Consider the following 22,919-nt stretch of genomic DNA (forward strand, 5'->3'; position numbering starts at 1 on the left):
CAAGGAAGTGGTTGTTAATCCAGTTCTGACCTTGCATGAATGGTATTGAGATGCCTGAGATGGATGATGAGCCACACATTGCTTGATACCCAGCTCTAACCTGATACTGTTCAATTCAGCTCCACCTGAATTATTGGAACATGCAGTCACAATCTCAGCTCAAAGAAAAAACATTACAGTTTCATTAAAAATTGCCATTTTAACATAGTTCAGTACAAAGGGGTTTGGAGGTCTCACGGCTCCCAAATCAGGTAAATCATTGTTTAAGTGTTCATTCCACTAGTAGAAAATAGTGGGTGCAACTTTAACTTGGTCTCACTTTTTGCACCCCCATCCTCCAAGTTTTAACAGACTTCCACTGGATTTGCATTTCAGCAGCACTGTTCAACATGTTAATAGTCCAAGGTAGTTTATGGCCAATAAAATGAAGTGTTGTAGGAAATGCAGCAGTCAGCTTCCACATATCAATATTCCACAACCTGCAGTGTGATTAAAAACAGATTATCTGGTTATTGAGATTTTGTTTGAGCAATAAATATTGGCCACTCCTCTGAAAAATGGCCTTGATTTAAATCTCTGTCTTCTGAAAGACCGATCTTTTGACAGTGCAGCAGTCCTTCAGTACTGTACAATGTGTCAGCGGAGTTCAGGACTCCAATCTCAAACATAAACCGAAAATCCTCTGACTCAGCCAGGATTAAATGGACCAGACTGATATATATCTTGGTTTGTAAAGCAGGTAGTGACTTAAATATCTGTAGCAATGCCCTTAGCTATGTTCTTGCTCTTGCTCAAGATTGATTCACGATGAGACACCCTGCAGTTTCCTATGCCAAGATAAGGTGGGGCTTGGATTGAGAAATGTTTTGTGCATTGGAATGCACTGAGCCCATGGGGAGGATCTATCAAGTAATATTTATAGGTGTTTCTTATTCCAGCCATTCGTTACCCAATCTCCATGGTGGCAAATGCATACTTTAACCTTTTAATCTTTATAGTTTTTTTTAGTTCTGAGTGGCTTTGTAAGAGAGGCATTAACTGGGAGTCACTGATTTCTGGCAGGAAGTGTACAATGACTCTCCCAGGATGGTGGAAAATGAACTCCGATTCCCTGTCCCGAGTGTTCCTGCCTGTCTATCTCTCCCTCTTTCTGCCTGGAGCCTCCTGCCTCTTTCTGTAGTTATTCTCCCAACTCTACCTGTGTTTTCCCTCTCGCCCTCTCTCGGTTCCTCACTCTGCCTATCTGTGTCTCTCTGGGATGTTTCACCTTCCAAGAGCATGGACCTGGAGAACAAACATTAAATATTCAGACATTTATCTGTCAATGATTTTATAAAATGTATTTAGATATCTATGTGTAGTTACTTTGTAGGAGTCATTCAGGGCGTTGCCCATTAAAGAGATGTGACTGAAATATGTTCTGGGAAGGTCAGGTTAAACCAACAGTTTGGTTTTTTTTGGTTAGCCCAGGTCTAGACAAGACCAAATGGTAAGCCTATACTTTATTACAGCAATGTTTTCTCATAGATTGCTTGTAATATTTCAGGTGATATAATTGTAAAAAAAAACCAGGGGGTGCAGCCTTCAGAGAGTCGCTGATTACAAAAGAAAACTACCGTCCACACAGTGATGGGTTTCAGGTTAAGTGCATCTGTTTCCTTTGGAATGTGGCAGAGTTTATTTCCTGTCTTTCCCCTGGGTGTTGACTCATCACAAGCTAAATTCCAGTCGCTCGCCTTTGGGAGCACTGTCAAAATGTGCGTTTCCCTGACTGTGTGCATGATTACTTGTCTTTGGTGGAGTAACCAACTGTTGTGCTGCCCAGACTCTCTGGCCCTCCTTTATCAGCACCACTGAGAGAACAAAGAAAATTACAGCACAGTAACAGGCCCTTCGGCCCTCCAAGCCTGCGCCGATACAAATCCTCTATCTAAATCTGCTGCCTATTTTCTAAGGATCTGTATCCCCTTGCTCCCTGCCTATTCATGTATCTGTCTAGATACATCTTAAATGATGCTATTGTGCCTGCCTCTGCCATCTCCGCTGATAATGTGTTCCAGGCATTCACCACCCTCTACATAAAGAACTTTCCATGCATATCTCCCTTAAACCTTTTCCTTCTCACCTTGAACTTGTGACCGCTAGTAATTGAATCACCCATTGAGGGAAAAAGCTTCTTTTTATCCACCCTGTCTATACACCTCATGATTTTGTAAACCTCAATTAGGTCCCCCTAAAACTCTGTCTTTTTAATGAAAATAATCCTAATATACTCAACCTCTCTTATTAGCTAGTGCCCTCTATCCCAGGCGAACCTCCTCTGAACTGTCTCCAAAGTATCCGCATCCTTTTGGTAATGTGGCGACCAGAACTGTATGCAGCATTCCAAATGTGGCCGAGCCAAAACCCTATACAACTGTAACGTGACCTGCCAGCTCTTGTACTCAATACCCCGTCCGATGAAGGAAAGCATGCCGTATGCCTTCTTGACCACTCCATTGACCTTCATTGCCACCTTCAGGGTACAATGGACCTGAACACCCAGGTCTGTCTGTGCATCAGTTTTCCCCAGGGCTTTTCCATTTACCATATAGTTCGCTCTTGAATTGGATCTTCCAAAATGCATCACCTCACATTGAACTCCATCTGCCATTTCTCTGCCCAACTCTCCAATCTATCTATGTTCTGTATTCTCTGACAGACCCCTTCACTATCTGCTACTCCACCAATCTTGGTGTCATCTGCAAACTTGCTAATCAGACCACCTATACCTTCCTCCAAATCATTGATGTATATCACAAACAACAGTGGCCCCAGCACTGTTCCCTGTGGGACACCACTGGTCACAGCTCTCCATTTTGAGAAACTCCCTTCCTCTGCTGCTCTCTGTCTCCTGCCCAGCCAGTTTTCTATCCATATGTATCCTTATGTATGTATAAAAGATTTTGGGATTTTCCTTAACTCTGTTTGCCCATTGTTGCACCCTCATGTTTCGCTCAAACCTGTAGTTGACTATGGACATGTCTGATATGCATGATTCAGTTATTTGTTCAATATACCCAGGGTATCACTAAGATCTAATCCAAACTGTTTGTCTATAATGCAGATTAATCTCTGTCAGCCTGACTTCCATTCAGAAAAGCCTCGTCCAATTTAATTTGGATTTTAAATTATGCATTGTATCAAACAATCATTGTCTCCATCAAACACTTCCAGAAAAGGTACAGAATGAGGTTAGTTACAGAGTAAAGCTCCCCTTACACTGTCCCCATCATACGCTCTCAGGAGGGGTACAGTTCATTTGGGACAGTTATGTGCCAAAATGTTCTATGTTGAGCTGTTGCAGTGAGTGGTTGGAATTTTAATAGTGATTACTGCCTGGTGCCATCCTTAAACAACACCTTCCAAGCCTGTGACCACTAGATTTGGAAGGTGTTTGAAAGGAAAGACAGAAATTATATAGGAACACCATCACCTGCAAATTCCCCTCCAAGCCACTTACCATCCTGACTTTGAAATAGATCACCATTCCTTCACTGTCACTAGGTCACAATGCTGGAATTCTCTCCCTAATGGCATTGGGGGTCAATCTGCAGCAGGTGGACTGCAGCTGTTCAAGGAAGCAGCTCCCCACCACCATCTCAATAATCAATAAATGCTGGCCCTGCTTTACCCGTGTCTCATGAATGAATAATAAAAAACACATTCTGCTCAAGTGGAATTGAGATCTGACTGACAGGTGGAAGCGTTGCTTCAGTCCTAGAATAAAGAATTTGTTCTAATCCAGTTGTCAGTGAGTGTTTGCATCTGACACCCGATCCTGTGAGAGTGTAGCAGGCCCTTCTGTCCTTAAGCTGTCATTGGAATTGAGTGAATTGCAGTCAGCATGTTGTTTCTATGGTTTTTATTGAGCTGAAGTCCAGAAACTGTCTTTGCTCATATTTAAATTTAGAGTTTAGCAAGAAAAATTAAGAAGATTAGTTTACAGCAAGAAACAATAATGTTGTTATATGGAGGAATTTCACCTCTAGACCTGGAATGTCAAAATTAAAATGAAAATCTTTGAACTTATAAAAGACCCACTAAACCTGGCCCCCTCAAATCACTTTCAATCATTTCAGCACTTTCAGAATGTAGTCAGTGTTCTCATGTTGAAATCTTGGCAACTAATTTGTGCTAAAGAAGTTTCCACAATGTGAGTATGCCTAAGTAGTCTATTCTTCTAATGTTGATAGTGATGTATATTGTGCAAGGCGAAAGTGAGATTAGAGTCTAGAGTGTGTTGCTGGAAAAGCACAGCAGGTCAGGCAGCATCCGAGGAGCAGGAGAATTGACGTTTCGGGCAAAAGTCCTTCATCAGGAATGTTGCATATCATCAGGATGCATATTGTGCTGCCTGCCCCTCTGACAGTGCACCATTGCTGGGCACTGCTCTGGACGTCTGACCATGTTAAAGGCTCTGTATAAAAGCAAATAGTTCTCTTCTTATTCTCTTTACTGCTAATCACCTGACTTGCTGTTTTGCACTGGCTGAGTGTGTGGGGTTGAAGACCACAAGAGGGGAAGCAATGGCCTAGTGATATTATCGGTAGGTGATTAATCTCGAGATCCAGGTAATGTTCTAGGAACCATGTTTGAATCCTACCATGGCAAATGGTAGAATTTGAATTCAATAACAAATCTGAAATTAAGAGCCTAATGACTGTGAAACCATTGTCTGATTCATTAGTGTCCTTTAGGAAAGGAAATTGCTGTCCTAAATCTGGTCTGACTTATGTGTGACTCCAATCCCACTGCAATGTGGTTGACTCTTAACTGCCCTTTGGATAATTAGGGATGGGCAGTAAAATGCTAGACTATGCCCACATCCCATGAAAGGTGTTTTTCTGTGTTGTCTTGGATTCGAGAGCTGGATCTCTACCCACTGGCTAGGAGATTGTGAGATCATCCTCAGACCATTCTAATAGCATGCATGGTATGTATATTCTAAATATAACCAAATAGTGATTTGCTTCCTTGACCTTGAACAGTCAGATAGGGAATGGAACTGCAAGTGGTAGGATTGCAGGTACTGTGTGTACACAGTCTCTGGGAGAACATTATTTTGGTGTGGCTGGGCAGAATGGATACAGGTCCAGGTTAGGGAGGTGGGGAGAATGGTTGCAAGTACTGCCTCAAAGTTAGTGATGGGAAGCAGCAATGACAGGAATTCATCTCACCAAATACGTTTAGTCTTGACTGTTTCAATCTGAGCATCCACTCAGTGATGCAGTTACTGCCAATCAACCTCTCAGGCACTGACATCAACAATTAATTATATGGAATCTCAATCCTTCAGGTGTGGATTGGTTTTAAAAAGGCAAATTTATAGTTTTGTCTTTCACCTCTTTCCTATATTTAATTTTTCTTTCTCTCACTTTATTGCTTTTGTACCTGATTTGGCATTGAATTTATCCATTCTAATTTACATTTCCTTCATAGTTCTTGCACTATTAATTTTAGAATTATTCAGTTGGATTGGTTAAGGAGCTAAACATTATTTAGCCTGGTGAATCTGATCTCTAACTCCTTTCTTTCTGTGACATTATCAGCTCTCACTTTCTGTAAATTGCCACAAAATATTTGAAAGCCAAACTTTTCATGAATAAGTCTAAGTAGCAATTAATAGTTGATGATCTGCAGCAAATTTGGTACATTATTTCCTAGAATTAGTGGCTCTAGGTAAACTGATAGATTGTCCAGTTTAATATCTGTACAATACTGTAAATAAAACTGAGGGGACTGAGTTTGTGCTTGATGCTGGATACCTCTATTGGTGGTTCATTGCTTTAATCTCATCCGAACTAATCATTGCACATGGCTTTCCAATGGCTAAATTTTTGAATGGTGTGTTTAGGGTGGAGAATGTATGCTCTTATCGAGAGAGGAAGTTTTTGTGTTTGATGCAACATTATAAAGAGGTTGTAGCTGAGGAGGGTGAGGCAGAAAATATGGGTGTCGTTATTTAACAAAGAGCAACTCGCCGAAATCACTACACCAGAGGCAGAAAACAGCAAAGGCATTTTTTTTTGGAGAACCATAAAATAGAAAAGAATATCGAATCTGATGGAGGGCATTCAGCCATTATGTCTCTGCCAGCTCATTGGAAAAATTAATGATTTGGTCTCACTTCCCTGCTCTTTCCTCAGAGCCTTGCTGATTTCTTCTTTACCAATATTTATCTGATTCTCTTTAGAAAATTATTATTGAACCTGTTTCCACTGTCCTTCCAGGCAGCACGTTTCAGATCATAACAACTCACTTTGTTTTAAAAAATAAATTCTCATGTAGATTCTGATAATTCATGTCTCTCTGGGTACTGACTTGAAACTGGAATTTACTGTATTTACTCAGTCAAAGCACTTCATAACTGTGAACACCTCCATTAAATCTCCTGTCACTATAGCTGCTGTAGCAAGCGTAATCCCACTATCTCCTGTCTCCATGAGACTGAAGTCCTCCTTCACTGGTACTGTTTTCTAAATCTCCACCACATCATCTGCGAGGCCTTGACATTATTCCTAGAATTTTAATATTCCATCTGGGACCTAAGCAGTTTGCTTTTGTGTCATTACTTTCTGAATGAAACGAAGCATCTAATTTGCCTATTATTTGAGTATAGGAGCAGGGATGCCTTGCTGCAACTGTACAGGGCATTGGTAAGACCACACCTCGAGGATTGTGTGCAATCTTGGTCACCTTATCTGAGGAAGGATGTTTTGTTCATTGAGGGAGTGCAAAGAAGGTTTACCTGACTGTACCTGGGAAGGTGGGACTAATGTAAGGGGTTGAGTAAGACTATATTCACTAGAGTTAGAACAATGAGGAAGGGTATCTCATAGTAATCTATAAAACTCTAATAGGATTAAATGCAGGAATGATGTTCTCAATAAACAGAATCCAGAACCAGGGGTCACAGTCTAAGGATAAGGGAGAAGTCTTTTTGATCTGAGATGAAAAATGTCTTCACCCAGAGTGGTGAGCCTGTGGAATTCACTACTACAGAAAGCATTTGAGGCCAATTCATTGAATGTTTTCAAGAAGGAGTTAGATACAGTTCTTAGGGTCAAAGGTATCAAAGGGAACGTGGAGAAAGCAAGAACAGGTACTGAGTTAGATGATGGGTCATGGTCATGTTAATTGGTGGTGCAGGCTTGAAGGGCTGAATGGCATACTCCTATTTTCTATGTCTTGCCTTGCCACTTGGGAAAATATACACCAGTCTCACCATCCTGTTGGTGTTGACTTGTCGCTAAGGGCTAGTTTGCCCAAATATTTCCTTCTAATGTAATTCAGGCAGATCATTGAAGAGTAGAAATATTTGAAGAACCAGTGGGCGGCACGGTGGCACAGTGGTTAGCACTGCTGCCTCACAGCGCCTGAGACCCGGGTTCAATTCCCGCCTCAGGCGACTGACTGTGTGGAGTTTGCACATTCTCCCCGTGTCTGCGTGGGTTTCCTCCGGGTGCTCTGGTTTCCTCCCACAGTCCAAAGATGTGCAGGTCAGGTGAATTGGCCATGTTAAATTGCCCGTAGTGTTAGGTAAGGGGTAAATGTAGGGGCATGGGTGGGTTGCGCTTCGGCGGGTCGGTGTGGACTTGTTGGGCCGCACGCTGTAATGTAATCTAATCTAATCTAAAAAATGATGCCCCTAGTGGCTGATAGGCTGTTTGGGAGCACAACTGAGAGTGTTCATACCTCATGATCGTCTGCATGCAATTAATTTATAAATTCAATAATAGACATTAACTGCAGATTACAGACTGGAATCTCATTAAAGGAATTGGTGGAGCAAGTCAATCCAGAACTGCTCTGGACAGAGATAATCAACTAGAGTTTCTCTTCCTGCTACCTACTAAGTACTGCCAGATAATCCACTGGCATCCAAATTACAAGTCTGCAACCTGCCTTCGTGTTTGAATAGTTAGTGACACTCTGTCCAGATTTAAACTTGAGGAATCAATGAGTGATCACAGTTTCCTGGGGCTCATCCAGCTGGTCGCTCTTCCTCCAGGAGATAGGAAGATCCTGTCTCTCATCTGAATGATATAACCACTGAACTGTCTGTCTTTTACAACTTTGGTCAAATTCTTTGACCTTGGTGACATGCTGGTTTACAGGACTTTGATGCTATGCATTGTCTCTGTTGGCTAATGAATTTCTAAAATTCACTATTAAACTATTGTGATGTACAGTCCTTGAATATTTCACACACTGCTCAGCACAGTGCTCCAGGCGACATGAACAAACAGACCTTGTGTTCAAGGGAGTGGAGTCAAATTCAGACCCAGGATCCTAGCCAGCTGTTAGCTATAGAATTAATTATTGTTACTCTTTCACAGCCATCATTCTCACCTCCCCCTTGCCTGGGCAGAGATTCTACCCTGATTGAGAGTTATCACCTTCAGAAGTAAATGACAAGAATGCTTTTAGCACCTGTCCGAGTGACCTGTTTATAGGAGCAACTGGTTATGTGGCTTGATGAGTCTGAATCAGTTACAGGAAAACTCTGGTGGACTCCTCTCGGGCTTTCAATTTCCTGGACAGAATACCGTGGTTTCCTAATCACGAGAATACTGCCTTCCTCGGAGCCAGGTGATGCCCTTTCAGACAGTGCTGCAATATAAATTGTCCCAAGTTCTCAGTGTGGGCTGTCTACTCACTACTGGTCATTGACTTTTTTTCCACATGGATTTTTTCCTTTTCAGTATTGACTCGATATTCCCTGCTGACTGGACTCTTTGGGGGATAGCTGACGTACTCCATTAATGTGGCAGCCCCAGCAATCAAGGGGATGGCATTTTACAAGTCCTACCCTCTTCTCTGATTACCTGTGGTTGAATTATTTTGTGGATTGGTTTGTGTGGGGCTGAATCTGAGTCACAATGCAGCTGTGCGAAGCCTGTCACTTCCAGCTTGGGGTGTGGAATTAGAAGCAGATTTCATGATCCTGCTCAGCTGTGGAGGATTGCAGTTTGTGGACTCTTTAAAAAGAAGCTATTCTATTTCTGGAGACGTTTTGAGATGTCTGTGAAATATATTCTGTACACCTCCCTCTGTTAGTACACCTTGCAGACAGAACAACTGTGTGCCAAATATAGTCCAAGTATGGGAGACTTGTCACAATACTCTGAATATAAATAGTACATGTGGGAGGAGAGGCCTTTGAAGGAACTGAAGCTTCAGAATTGATTGTAAAATTCATGAAGTGAAATCTTTGGACTTCAAATATTCAATATTTAAACCTCGCATATAGTGAATGAGCATACTAACCAGTGTTAAAGTCAGTCAGCTATCTGAGACTGAAGCTCCAGCTGCAATGTGTGGAAGAAGTTGGGTTGGATCATCCACTCAACAACCGTGTCTGTGCTGAGTCTGGATGAATCACTTGTTTAGGAATTTCTTTATGTTCGGTTATGGAATGTGGGCATTGCTAGCTAGGCCAAAATCTATTGCCCATCCCTAATGTCCCAGAGGACAGTTTAAGAGTAAATCACTAAGAATAGATTGAGAAGAGGACAGTGAATGATGGCAGCCTGCCATGCCCATAGAAGAATAAACCTGATCTTGTCATAGAGTCATACAGCACAGAAAACAGACCCTTCAGTCTAATCAGTCCATGCTGAACATAATTCCAAATTAAACTGGTCCCACCTGCCTGCTCCTATATCCCTCCAAACCTCTCCTATTCCTATTCACGTATCCATCCAAATGCCTTCTAAATATTGTAATCGTATTTACATCCACCACTTTCTCAGGACGTTCATTCCACACGCAAACCACCCTCGGTGCAAAAAGATCTGCCTTGCCTTTTTTGAATTTCTCTCTTCTCACCTTAAAATTGTGTCCCCTAGTCTTGAAATTTCCCATCTTGGGGTAAAGACAACTACCATCACATCTAACTATACTTCTCATTATTTTATAAACTTCTATCGGGTCACCTCTCAACCTCCTGCACTCCAGTGAAAAGAGTCTCAGGCGACTGACTGTGTGGAGTTTGCACGTTCTCCCCGTGTCTGCGTGGGTTTCCTCCGGGTGCTCTGGTTTCCTTCCACAGTCCAAAGATGTGCAGGTCAGATGAATTGGCCATGCTAAATTGCCCGTAGTGTTAGGTAAGGGGTAAATGTAAGGGTATGGGTGGGTTGCGCTTCGGCGGGTCGGTGTGGACTTCTTGGGCCGAAGGGCCTGTTTCCACACTGTAATGTAATCTAATCTAATCTAATCTATCCAGCCTTTCTTTATAACTCTAGCCTTCAACAGATGGCAACATCCTGGTAAATGTCTTCTGAACCCTCTTCAGCTTAATAATATCCTTCCTTTAACTGGGTGACCACAACTGGACACATTCTTCCAGAAGCGGCCTCACCAGTGTCCTGTACAACCTCAACATAACATCCCAACTCCTTAACTCAAAGGGCTGAGCAATGAAAGCAAGTGTGCCAAATGCCTTTTTAACCACCCAGTCTGTGTTAGGCAAACTGTTTTAAAGAATGATGTACCTGCACCCCTAGGTCCCTCTTCTCCAACACTACCCAAGGGTCTACTATTAATTGTATAAGCCCGACTCTTGTTTGTTGTACCAAAATGCAATAACTCGCATTTATCTGGATCGAAATCAATTTGCTGTTTTTCAGCCCATTGACCCATTTGATCAAGATCCCTTGACTAATGAATGTAAGCATGACATCACTGGGTAGCAATCTGAAGCAGGAATGCTGACAGTGGTAAGAGTAAACCATGTTGATATAGCTCTTTAGTCACATGTGAGCCAGTCCAGGTAAAAGGTTGGAAATCTTTATCCTTCAAGGACATTAATGATCGAGATGATTTTACAATGATTGCCAATGGTCGCTATTAGGCCATCTTTTTATTCCCCAATTGTATTGAATTCAAATTTCTTCTGTCTACCGTGTCCTGAATTGAACCCATGTCCCGAGAATGTTAATTTAGGGCTCTGAATTACTAGGCCAGTGACATTACAATTACACTGCTGCTGTGATGATGGACTTTACAGTCTACTCTTATATTTCTTGTCACTATTCTATAATCATTAGTGGATATTTCCATTTTGGATTTTGCGAGAATGGGGAAATTATTAAGGAAGCACCTGACGATTGTTTGGCCTGGGAAACTCATGAGGGCATCCTGTAATATCCTGGAGCTGAGATGATTGACCTCCAACAAACACAACCATCTTCTTTTGTGCCAGATATGACCCCAATCAGTGGAGGTCAATAAAATGTTTGACCTTGTAACTTGTCTCACCAGTTTCCCACCTGTTGCCATATCCCTCCGTTTGCTGAGAGAACCCAAATCTGTCCACCCAGCCCTAAATGTGTTCAATAATAGTGCACCCATAACCTTCTGGGGTAGAGACCTCCAAAGATTGTTGGGTAGATGCTGATATTGAAGCTGTACTGGAACAGGTTGCCTAGGGACACAGCAAGTTCTGAAACATAGGTCTTCAATGCTATTCCTGAAATGTTGCCTGGCCCCATAGCCTATGCAGTATCTGGATATGTTTGCTCGCTGAGCTGGAAGGTTTTCAGACTTTTCATCACCATATTAGTTAAGATCATCAATGAGCCTCCAGTGAAGCACTGGTGGTATGGCCCCCGTTTTATTTATGTGTTTAGGTTTCCTTGGGTTGGTGACGTCACTTCCTGTTCCTTTTATCAGGGGGTGCTAAATGCGTTTGTTGATAGAGTTCCAGTTGGAATGCCATGCTTCTAGGAGTTTTTGTGCGTGTGTCTTTTGGAAATGACATCACCAACCCCAGGAAAACCTAAACACATTAAAAAAAAGCAGGTCATACCAGAGGCTCACTGATGATGTTACCTAGTATGATGACGAAACATCTGAAAGTGAACCTTCCAGCTCAGCAAGCAAACTTACACCCAGAACCTCAACCTGAGCTCCAAACCTTCTCAAAACTTGCTTCACAGTATCTGATGCTTTCTGTTTCTTTACGCAATGTGGAGTGAATCAAATTGGCTGAGGACTGGCATCTGTGATTATTTACATAATGTCCTTTTTAGCTAATGAAGCACTTTAAGAAATAAGTAACAGTAATGAATGTTGGACAGTTGGCAACTTATTAGCACACAGCAAACTCCCACAGTCATGTGCTAAAGAATAGTTATTCTGTTTTAGTAAGTTTGTTTGTAGGATGAATAATGCCTGCAACACCCTTGCTCTTTGAAATGCATGGCACCTTTACATCCGGTTGAGATGGCAGCATTCTGACAGTTGAAGCTTGGGGTTTATGTGTAAATGAGGAGGAACGAATGTTATCCATCACGATCTTTATAACTGACTCATCTGTTCGTAGTTTTCTTCCAAGAACCTAGTCACACATTTAAGTATGAATTACTAAGAAGTTTAAATTGCGGAGTTAATAGTTCTATTAGTGAAAGCATTGCAGACAATCTTAGATTGTTCTATCATGTTTTATCTGACACCTTTGGAAGCTGTTTTCATTAACAGCTACTGGTCTCCTGACTATCCTGTGATGCATCAGGAGGTGGAGAAGTCAACGCTTCCAGTGTAACCTTTCTTCTGGACCCTGAAGAAGGGTTACACCCAAAACGTTAACTTTACCTCCTCGTGCTGCCTGGCTTGCTGTGTTCTTCCAGCCTCCTACTCGTCAAAGACTAGCCACCTGATGAAGGAGCAGTGCTCCAAAAGCTTGTACTTCCAAATAAACCTGCTGGACTATAACCTGGTGTTGTGATTTTTAACTTTGTTCACTGCAATCCAACACCGGTTCCTCCGCATCATGAAAACATTCAGTTTGACCTCATCCTCTTCCTGTGGCAGAGAATTCTACAGGCTCATTGCATTCTGTGGCTTAAAAATTGTCCTTCTCTCCATCTTAAATGGCCTACTCTGCATCCTTAAACTATGACCTCTGGCTCTGGACTCCCTGGTCATCCCAGAACATACCTCCTGTGTTTTCCCTGTCTAATCTTGTTAGAATTCTATGTTTCTATAAGATCAGCCCTCATTTTTTAAAATCCAGCCCCTCTTCATACATCAGTCATGCCATCCCAACAACCTTTATTGCACTTCCTCCAGAGCCAGAACATCCTTCCTCAAATAGTGACGAACACTGCACACAGTACTCCAGGTGTTTTCTCAGTAGGGCCCTGTACAACTGCAGCAAGACATTTCTGCTCCTGTAATCTAATCCTCTGACTATGAAAGCCAACATACCACTTGTCGCCTTCACCACCTGCTGCATCTGCATGCTTCCTTTCAGAGACTGGTGTATGGGGACAACCAGGTCTCATTGCATCAGTCCCTTTCCCAATCTATCACCATCAGCTAATCTGCCTCCCTGGTTTTGCTACATTATACTGCATCTCAATGCATTTGCGCACTTGCTCAGCCTGTTCAAGTCACACTGAAGCATCACCCCCACTAATCACTTGCTGTCACTCGCAAAATGTCAAATTTATTCCTGCTGTTTGTTTCCTGTCTGTCGATAAGTTTGCTTTCCACATTAGTACAATACCCGCAATCCCATGTACTTTAATTTTACACGTTAACCTCTTATGTGATATTTTATCAAAAGCCTTCTGAAAATCCAAGTGAACCACATCCACTGGCTCCACTCCAGTAGTTAGCTTCTCGTACAACTTTGTACACAACAAGAGGTCCAACAGCAGCATCTTCTCCCAACCCAACATGGCCAGCAGTGAGATGTTCATCATTCAAAACAAGTTCCTCTGGCTAGGATGTCATTTGTTCACCTGACATCAGACCTCAGAAGCAAATGCTCTACTCTGAACTTGGTCATGGCAAGTGATGCCCACAAAGACAGTGGAAACACTTTAGGAATGTCCTCAAAGAACCCTGAAAAAAGTCAAACACCCCGCTGTCTTATGGGAGACCCTGGCTTGTGCCCAACCAGAATAGAGAAGGTTCATTCAGGAAGGCACTGAACACATCATGACATTTTGTTGAGGTGAAAGTGAAACATCACAAAAAATATACAAACCTCAGAACAGCATCTCTACTCAACCCTTTCAGTACAACTTCAATTCAGTGCAATGCCACAGGCACTCTGCTTAATCTCCTGGGATTCTTTAAAGAATGTTCCAAGTCAATATTTGAAATGGTAAGAAAATCAAAAGGTAGTTTTCTCAATCCACAGTGTAATGAAAGGAACTTATAAAATTCCAGGAATCTGGAATGTCAGTAATGCTTAACTGTAACAATGCAATTAATTTCCCTTTCTCTGCACAAACTGACTTATACATGTCCTGAATAGGAATCTGAGTCTAGCCAATTGGGCAGTCTGAGAGGAGGAAAGCAGGATTGCTCTTCTTACTGACAATATTCCAAGTGTTTGGTGGAATTCTGACTATAACATGATTCTGTTTGTCCAGGTTAATAGGAATTTAGTTTAAAACCCTGATGAGGAATTGCTTTTCTCGCCCCCACTTGTGGGACATAGGCATCACTGGCCGGGCCAATGTTCATTGTCCGTCCCTAGTTGTCTTTGGAGAGGTTGGTGATGAGCTGTCTCCTTGAACTACTGCCATTCGTTTGCTGGAAGTAGGTTCACAGCGCCCTTAGGGAGGGAATTCTAAGATTTTGACCCAGTGACTGTGAATGAACAGTGATGTATTTCCAAGTTCGGATGGTGAGTGGCCTGGAGGGGAACTTGAAGATAGTGGTGTTCCCGTGTATCTGCTGCCCTTGTTCTTCTAGATAATTGTGGTCAAAGGTTTGGAAGGTGCTGTCTGAGGATCAATGGTGAGTTTCTGCAATGCATCTTGTAGAATAGTACACACTACTACTACTGAGCATCGGTTTTGCAACCATGAATGCTTGTGGATGTAGTGCCAATGTAGCGAGCTGCTTTGACCTGGATAAAACATAGAACAATACAGCACAGTACAGGCCCTTCGGCCCATGATGTTGTGCCAAGCATTTATCTTAATCTAAGATCAACCTAACCTACACACCCCTCAATTAGCGACTGTCCATGTACTTGTCCAGTAGTCGCTTAAAAGTCCCTAATGTCTCTGACTCTACTACCACTACTGACAGTACGTTCCACGCACCTATCACTTTCTGTGTAAAGAACCTATCTCTGCCATCTCCCCTATACCTTCCTCCAATTGCCTTAAAAGTAAGACCCCTTGTGACAGCTATTTCTGCCCTGGGGAAAAGTTTCTGGCTATATACTCTACTATGCCGCTCATTACCTTGTACACCTCTATCAAGTCACCTCTCTTCCTCCTTCTCTCCAGTGTGGAAAGCCCGAGTTCACTCAACCTCTGTCATAAGACAAGCCCTCCAGCATTGTGGTAAATCTCTGCACCCTCTCTAAAGTATCTACATCCTTCCTATAATGAGGTGACCAGAACTGGACACAACTTGGATATCAGTAAGGCATTTGATAAGGCTCCTCAAGGTAGGCTCATTCAGAATGCCCCTTGCAAAGTCATGCTGACTATCTTTAATCAACCATGTTTCTCCAAATAGTCATCAATCCTATTTCTCAGAATCCTTTTCAGTACCTTGCTTACCACAGACGTAAGACTGACTGGTCTGTAATTCCCAGTGATTTTCTTATTCCCCTTTTTTTGAACAGAGGAACAACATTCGCCTCTCTCCAATCATCCAGTACTACTCCCGTGGAGAGAGAAGATGCAAAGATCATTGCCACAGGCACAGCAATCTCATTCCTCACTAACCGCAGTAACCTTGGTTATATCTGGTCCAGCCCTGGGGACTTATCTATCTTGGTGCTTCCCAGAATTTCCAACACATCCGCTTTCTTAATATCAATCTGTTCAAGCCTATTAACCTGGTCCACTGTGTTCTCACTTTCCCTCTCTCATGAATACTGAAGCAAAACACTCATTGAAGGCCTCCCCTACCTTTACACACATGCATTGCCTAGAAATATTAGATTACATTACAGTGTGGAAACAGGCCCTTCGGCCCAACAAGTCCACACCGCCCCGCCGAAGCGCAACCCACCCATATCCCTACATTTACCCCTTACCTAACACTACGGGCAATTTAGCATGGCCAATTCACCTGACCTGCACATTTTTGGACTGTGGGAGGAAACCGGAGCACCCGGAGGAAACCCACGCAGACACAGGGAGAATGTGCAAACTCCACACAGTCAGTCGCTCTTCAGACACTAGGTACAAGTTGCCTCCACTATACCTGATTGGCTCTACCCTCTCTCTGATCATTCTCTTATTTCTCATGTAAGTGTTAAAATATCTTTGGGTTTTCCCTAATCCTTCCCACCAAGGCTTTCTCGTGCCCCCTCCAAGCTGTCCTCAGCCCATTTGAGTTCTTTCCTAGCTACTATAATCCTCTAAAGCTGTGCCAGATCCTTGTAACCTCAACCTGAAGTCAGCTTGCTTCTTCCTCATGATAAGAAGCTCCTCTTCTCTTGTCATCCAAGTGTCAAACTTATTGAGTGTTGTAAGATACGCACCCATCAGGCAAGTGGAGAATATTCCATCACACTCCTGACTTGTGGGTGGTCGATAATGGACGGGCTATGGGGAGTCGAGAAGTGAGTTACTCACTGCACTTGCTAGCTTGCTCACTGTGACTGTCTCTGTGTCCTGCTCTTGTAGCCACTGTGTTTATGTGGTGAGTCCAGTTGAGATCTGGTCAATAGTAACCCCAAGGATGTTGATAGTTGGATAATTACTGATAGTAATGCCATTGAATGTCAAGAGACGGTGGTTAGATTCTCTCTCATTGCTTCTTCTAGCTTTCAACATGAATTGGTGGCACAGTGGTAATGTCAGTGCAGTAGTAATCCAGAACCTCAAGCTGGTGTCCTGGGGATGTGACACTGTAGCAAATAGTGAACCTTTTTGAATTCAATAAAAAAAAGTACAGGTACTGGAATAAAAACTGGCCTAATGGTGACCATAGAACCACCATCGATTGTCTTAGAAAGCCACCTGGTTCATTGTGTCACTTAGGGAAGGGAATCTGCCATCCTTACCTGGTCTGCCCATATGTGACTCCAGACCCAGAACAGTTGGGTTGACTCTTAACTGGGATGAAAGGATTACACAGCAGTTCGGCTGTGTAATAAATGCCGACATCCTGTGAAGGAATAAGGATAAAGTCAATGCATCAAATGCTTTATATAACACTTTCAAGTTTGTGATATTTCAGTTTTTATTCATTGTACTCAGTGTCATTACTGATTCAATTCAACTGTTCTTCATCTTACCTATATTTTTTATTCTCTAGGGTGGTTACCCAGTTTGGGAGGATTTCATTTCCAAAACTACAAAACTGCAATCACACTTAAGGTATTAATTTATTAGTCCAACTCATCGTAAGTAGCTTGCTTTTTGCCGTGGTAATTTTTCTTTGCTTTTTACCTGGTCGAGGCAGTGCTCAGGTTCCCAATAATCATCGTTTAATTGGTCATTTGAGAGTGCTAGTAGGCCATTCAATTTGTGAATGCAGCTCAGTGGCTCAGTGGTTAGCACTGCTATCTCAGCGCCAGGAACCTGGGTTCAGTTCCACCCATGGATGACTGTCTGTGTGGAGTTTGCACATCGTCCCTGTGTCTGTGTGGGTTTCCTCTGGGTGCTCTAATTTCCTCCCACAGCCCAAAGATGTGCAGGTTAGGTGAATTGACCATGTTAAATTGCCCATAGTGTCCGGAGATGTGCAGGCTAGGTGGGTTAACTATGGTAAATGTGGGGTTTGGGGAAAGGGTGGGATGTTGTTTGGAGACAGACTCAATGGGCCAAATGGCCTCTGCACTGTAGGGATTCTATGATTCTAGTGGGCGGCACGGTGGCACAGTGGTTAGCACTGCTGCCTCACAGCGCCAGAGACCCGGGTTCAATTCCCGCCTCCGGCGACTGACTGTGTGGAGTTTGCACATTCTCCCCGTGTCTGCATGGGTTTCCCCTGGGTGCTCCGGTTTCCTCCCACAATCCAAAGATGTGCAGGGTCAGGTGAATTGTCCGTACTAAATTGCCCGTAGTGTTAGATTAGGGGTAAATGTAGGGGTATGGGTGGGTTTCGCTTCGGCGGGTCGGTGTGGACTTGTTGGGCCGAAGGGCCTGTTTCCACACTGTAATCTAATCTAATCTAAAAAAAAATCTAAACCTCCCTCCCCCTCCCGCTCTGCGTGCTCTCTTTTTCCCCCCCCCCCCCATGTCTCGCTTGCGCTCTCTCTCTCTTCCCCCCACTTCTCTGTCTGTCTCCCCCCACCCCTCTCTTTCTCTTCACCTCTGCCCTGCCCCCTGCATCATCCTACCCTCTCACCACTACCCTGTATCAATCACTTGCTGCAGCTTGTATCAATCCCAGTCATCCCTCTGCCCTGCTCTTACTGCATATCCCTCTGTCCCTTCCAGAGTACACCCATTCGTCTTTATCCCAATAGCTCTGCATGTTCTTGTCCTTGTTCCTGTTTCATTTTGACAGTTCCATGATCTCTGTCTTTATCAATCCCTGTGGTAAATCATTCTGTATTCCTAAAATCCATCAGACAAAATAGTTTCTCCTCCTTGCTTAGGTCCACTGTTTTCAATTGATGATGTCACATCACTGACTTCCCAAGCTGAGAAATTGGTCTTGCCTTTTTAACCTGTGTAGATATTTTCTAAATAACCTATTCAGCGAAACTAATATGCACCTCTAGAGTGGGTGGGACTTGAACCTTGACCTCCTAGCTCCATATCACTGCCACAAATCTTTTAACTTTATAAAACTCAAACTCTTTTTAAAGGCTTCATTAAAGCTCATCCTGTCTGCTCTGTATGTTTGCAATTGGCCCAGTATTTCACAATTCATTTTGCATCTCCTGTTAAGCTGTGATAGTTGGAGGAGGGATTGTCACTGAGTAGTACTCAGGTGTAGAAAGATATTTGCCTCATCTCGGTTTTAAATGGGAATCCCTAATTTTTAAATAGTGACCCTGTGTTTTCCTAGCTGCAGTGTGATTTTACCAGTCAGTGTTTGAACTGTATTGCTGAATAATGTAGAATTACCGTTAACATAATTAACGCTCATTTTATTTCAGGACTACCATTGTAATTGCTGGATCCTTTCTCGATGCCTTTCAGAAAGTAGCAGACCTGGCAACTAACACACGAGGTGAGTGAGGCAGGCTCTTCAGCTGAGTGCATTGACAATTACAGCTCGTTTGGTCAGATACTGTTTAAGGTCCATCTAGCTGTTGACCTCCTGCAGTTGAAGAGAGGCACAGTTATCACGTGGTAACCGTCCATTTGGCCAGACTACTTCATGCCAGTTACAAAAAAGCCTCCTCTCAGTGTTTCCTTCTGTTTCTTTCTCCTGCACTGTGTGCACCCTTGACATTGTTGTCTTGCATTTACATGCTCCTTCTGTAGAGTCACCAGGATCTGAAGCATCCATTAGTTTGACCTTGCCCATTTCTAATCCTGCCTCAGGCCAAATATGGCTAGAATTCTCTGCCTGAAAGAGTGCAGATTAAAAGCAAAATCAATAGCAAGTTCAAGAGGCAACAGAATATGTGCCTGAGGAATTTAAATTTGCACTATTGTGAGGAAGAGCAGGCAAGTGTGACTACCCAGACATCTGTATCAAAGAGTCAGCATAGGAACAGTGGGTGGGATGGCCTTTTCCCATGCAGTAGTATGAAAGAAATCTTGTTGCCATTGTCATCTGTTGAAAATATTTAAAGGCAAAAAGTGTAACCTTTGAGATTGTGAGGGGATGCATTGTAATGGTATCCCAGTGTTGCATTTAGAATATACAGAAGGCTGAGTTTATAAACTACAGTCACTTTTTAAAATGGACCAATGAATCTAAACTGAGCTATTCATATTCTTTTTAGTGGTTAGGGAGTCAGAGGCTAGTCCTGGGATATATGCTGATGTAACCTTGTACATTTGATGGATCATGTGATTTGCAGAAAGCTGCTTTAAGGCTGTTTTCCATTGAGGTGTACAGTCATTCATTGTTACATCTCCCAGAATACTAGGCAGCAGAGTGAGCTGCTTAAACCCCCATCTTGTATTAATTGTGTCCAGCACCTGGCAGTCCATAATTCATTCCTTGAAGTGTCTGACTTTGCCTGTGGAGTCCAGCAGGTACAGCTGTTCCCAAAATGAAAAACAAGATTATCAAACGTGACCCTGTACAGATGCAACAACTGCAATCCAACTTTTCAAATGTAACCCTCTGAGCACCGTGAGGACAATGGCTTGTCTTCAAACTCCTGGACAGGAGACAATCAGCAGCCTGTCTGATGGAGATTCACTTCACATCTCTGCATGTCTACGTTCTATCATTCTCCCTTGGTCACTCAGTTCCCCATTCCTCTTTGATTCCCTTCCCCATTCATACCCAACACCCTTAGTTTGTGTCTTTGGTCACAAGCTGTCTGGTGGTTTCCCTGTGTATCTGCTGCCCTTGTCCTCCCAGGTAGTTGTGGTTGCTGTGGTCCATCTTGTAGAGGGGCACATTGTTACCATTACGCACAGAAGTGGAGGAAGTAAATTACCGAAGTTAATTGAGTGGCTTACAGTACCATAGAGTCACAGATTCATAGTGATGTACAGCATGGAAACAGATCCTTTGGTCCAATCCGTCCACGCCGACCAGCTATCCCAGCTCAATCTAGTCCCACCTGCCAGCACCCAGCCCATATCCCTCCAAACCCTTCCTATTCATATACCCATCCAGATACTTTTTAAATGCTGTAATTGTATCAGCCTCCACCACTTCCTCTGGCAGCTCACTCCATACACGTACCACCCTCTGTATGAAAAAGTTACTCTTGGGTCCTTTTTATATCTTTCCTCACTCACCCTGAACCTATGCCCTCTAGTTCTGGACTCTCCCCACCCCAGAGAAAAGATGTTGTCTATTTACCCTATCCATGCCCCTCATGATTTTATAAACCTCTATAAGGTCATCCCTCAGCTTCCGACAGGAAAACAACCTCTCCCGACAGCTCAAATCCTCCAACCCTGGCAATATCCGTGTAAATCTTTTCTGAACCCTTTCAAGTTTCACAACATCTTTACGATAGGAAGGAGACCAGAATTGCACACACCATTCCAACAGTGGCCTAACCAATGTCCTGTACAGCCGCAACATGATCTCCCAACTCCTATACTCAGTACTCTGACTAATAAAGGAAAGCATACCAAACGCCACCTTCACTATCCTATCCACGTGCGACTCCACTTTAAGGAGCTATGAATCTGCATTCCAACATCTCTTTGTTCAGCAATACTCTCCAGGACCTTACCATTAAGTGTATAAATCCTGCTCTGATTTGCTTTCCCAAAGTGCAGTACCTCACATTTATCTAAATTAAACTCCATCTGCAACTCCTCAGCCCATTGGCCCATCTGATCAAGATCCCGTTGTAATCTGAGGTAACCTTCTTCGCTGTCCACTACATCTCCAATTTTGGTGCCATCTGCAAACTTACTAACTATACCACCTATGTTCACATCTAAATCATTTATATAAATGACGAAAAGCAGTGGACCCACCACTGATCCTTTTAGCACACCACTGGTCACAGGCCTCCTGTCTGAAAAACAACCCTCCACCAATCAAGCTTTGACCTGGATAGTGTTGAGTTTCTTGAGTTTCACACTTTGAGACAAGGTGAGAGTATTCCAACGTGTTCCTGACCATGTAGTTGATGGACAGGTTTTGGGGAGATGGGATTCAAATTATTCTGTGCAGAATCCCAAGCCTGTGACCTGTGAGGAAGCAACATGCAGTCAGGGTTGCAGAGCACTGTTATTACAGTAGAGTGATATTTCACATTATTCTTATGTGACCTGAGGTTGCAAAAGGTCTCATGGAAATGCAAATATGCTTATTTTCCCTTATGTCAGTGCTTGCCTCTGTTATCCTTCTCCTTTGCTATTGAAGCTGAGCCTACTTTACGGTAGAATGGAAAATCAATATATAGTTTAAATGGAGAGAGATTGAACACTGCCCAGTGCCTCTGACCTCCATCATTCTGAAGTGCTTCGAGATGTTAGTCATGGCTTACATTAATCCAACCTACCAAATTGCTTTGATCCTTTGCAATGTGCCTGCCGACGCAGCAGATCCACAGCAGACGCCATCTCCCGGGCCCCATGCTCGTCTCTGGAACATTTGGATAACAAGGATATCTATATCAGGCTCCTACATATTGACTACAGCTCTGCCATCAGCATCATGATTCCACACTCCGAGACATAGGTCTCAATTCCCTCTCTGTAACTGGATCCTTGACTTTCTAACCCATAGACACAATCATTAAGAATAGGTGGCCGCATCACATCCACCATAATCCTCTACACAGTACTCCTCCGCAAGGTTGTGTACTCCTTATACACACGACTGTGTGGCCAAATTCCATTCCAACTCCATTTACAGGTTTCCTGGCAACACCACCATGTAGGTCGGATCTCAAGCAATGACGAGACAGAGTACAGAGAAGAGATTGAGTGCTTAGTGGCAGGGCACAAAGACAGCAATCTCTCCAACGATGTCAGCAAAATGAAGGAGCTGGTCATTGACTTCAGGAAACAGAATGGTGAGCACGCCTTCCCTCTGCATCAATGATGCAGAGTTGGTTGAGAGCATCAAGTTTCTGGGAGTGGTGATCACCAACAATCTATCCTGGTCCACCCACATCGACATGACAGTTGTGAACACAACCCAGTCCACCATGCCAACCAGCCTTCTATCTAGCCACCGACACTTCCCACTGCCTAGAGATAGCAACCAATATAATCAAAGACCCTGACCACTTAGGTTATACTCTCCTCCATCCGTCAGGCAGAAGGTATAAAAGTTTTAATATACATACAAGCAGATTCAAGAAAAGCTGCTTCCCTGCTGATATCAGA

The 22,919-nt window shown here is 43.1% G+C and overlaps 2 protein-coding genes across 7 annotated transcripts in view; one reads left to right on the top strand and one right to left on the bottom strand.

The window, feature by feature from the left end:
• mtss1 (MTSS I-BAR domain containing 1) overlaps positions 1-22,919 on the top strand; it is a 228,518-nt gene that overhangs the window by 24,597 nt on the left and 181,002 nt on the right. For 5 of the 6 annotated variants that reach the window (XM_087994650.1, XM_087994654.1, XM_087994651.1 and 2 more), the window contains exons 2-3: positions 17,293-17,354; positions 19,088-19,161. In XM_087994650.1, coding sequence (XP_087850776.1) covers positions 17,293-17,354; positions 19,088-19,161 — 136 coding nt within the window. Of the gene's footprint in view, positions 1-13,632; positions 14,162-17,292; positions 17,355-19,087; positions 19,162-22,919 lie in introns of those variants that run through there. The other variant, XM_087994652.1, reaches the window with a different exon arrangement.
• On the bottom strand, positions 232-22,424 carry LOC148147598 (uncharacterized). Its single transcript, XM_087994661.1, has 3 exons — positions 22,088-22,424; positions 17,039-17,142; positions 232-479 (listed from the first exon to the last, which is right to left on the bottom strand). Exons 1-3 carry the CDS (start codon positions 22,160-22,162, stop codon positions 305-307), a joined length of 354 nt encoding a protein of 117 aa, XP_087850787.1. The 5' UTR covers positions 22,163-22,424; the 3' UTR covers positions 232-304.

Source organism: Chiloscyllium plagiosum, unplaced genomic scaffold (genome assembly GCF_037043375.1).
Source record: "Chiloscyllium plagiosum isolate Xiang-an unplaced genomic scaffold, Cpla_swu_hap1 HiC_scaffold_15, whole genome shotgun sequence".
In the NCBI taxonomy this organism is placed as follows: domain Eukaryota; kingdom Metazoa; phylum Chordata; class Chondrichthyes; order Orectolobiformes; family Hemiscylliidae; genus Chiloscyllium; species Chiloscyllium plagiosum.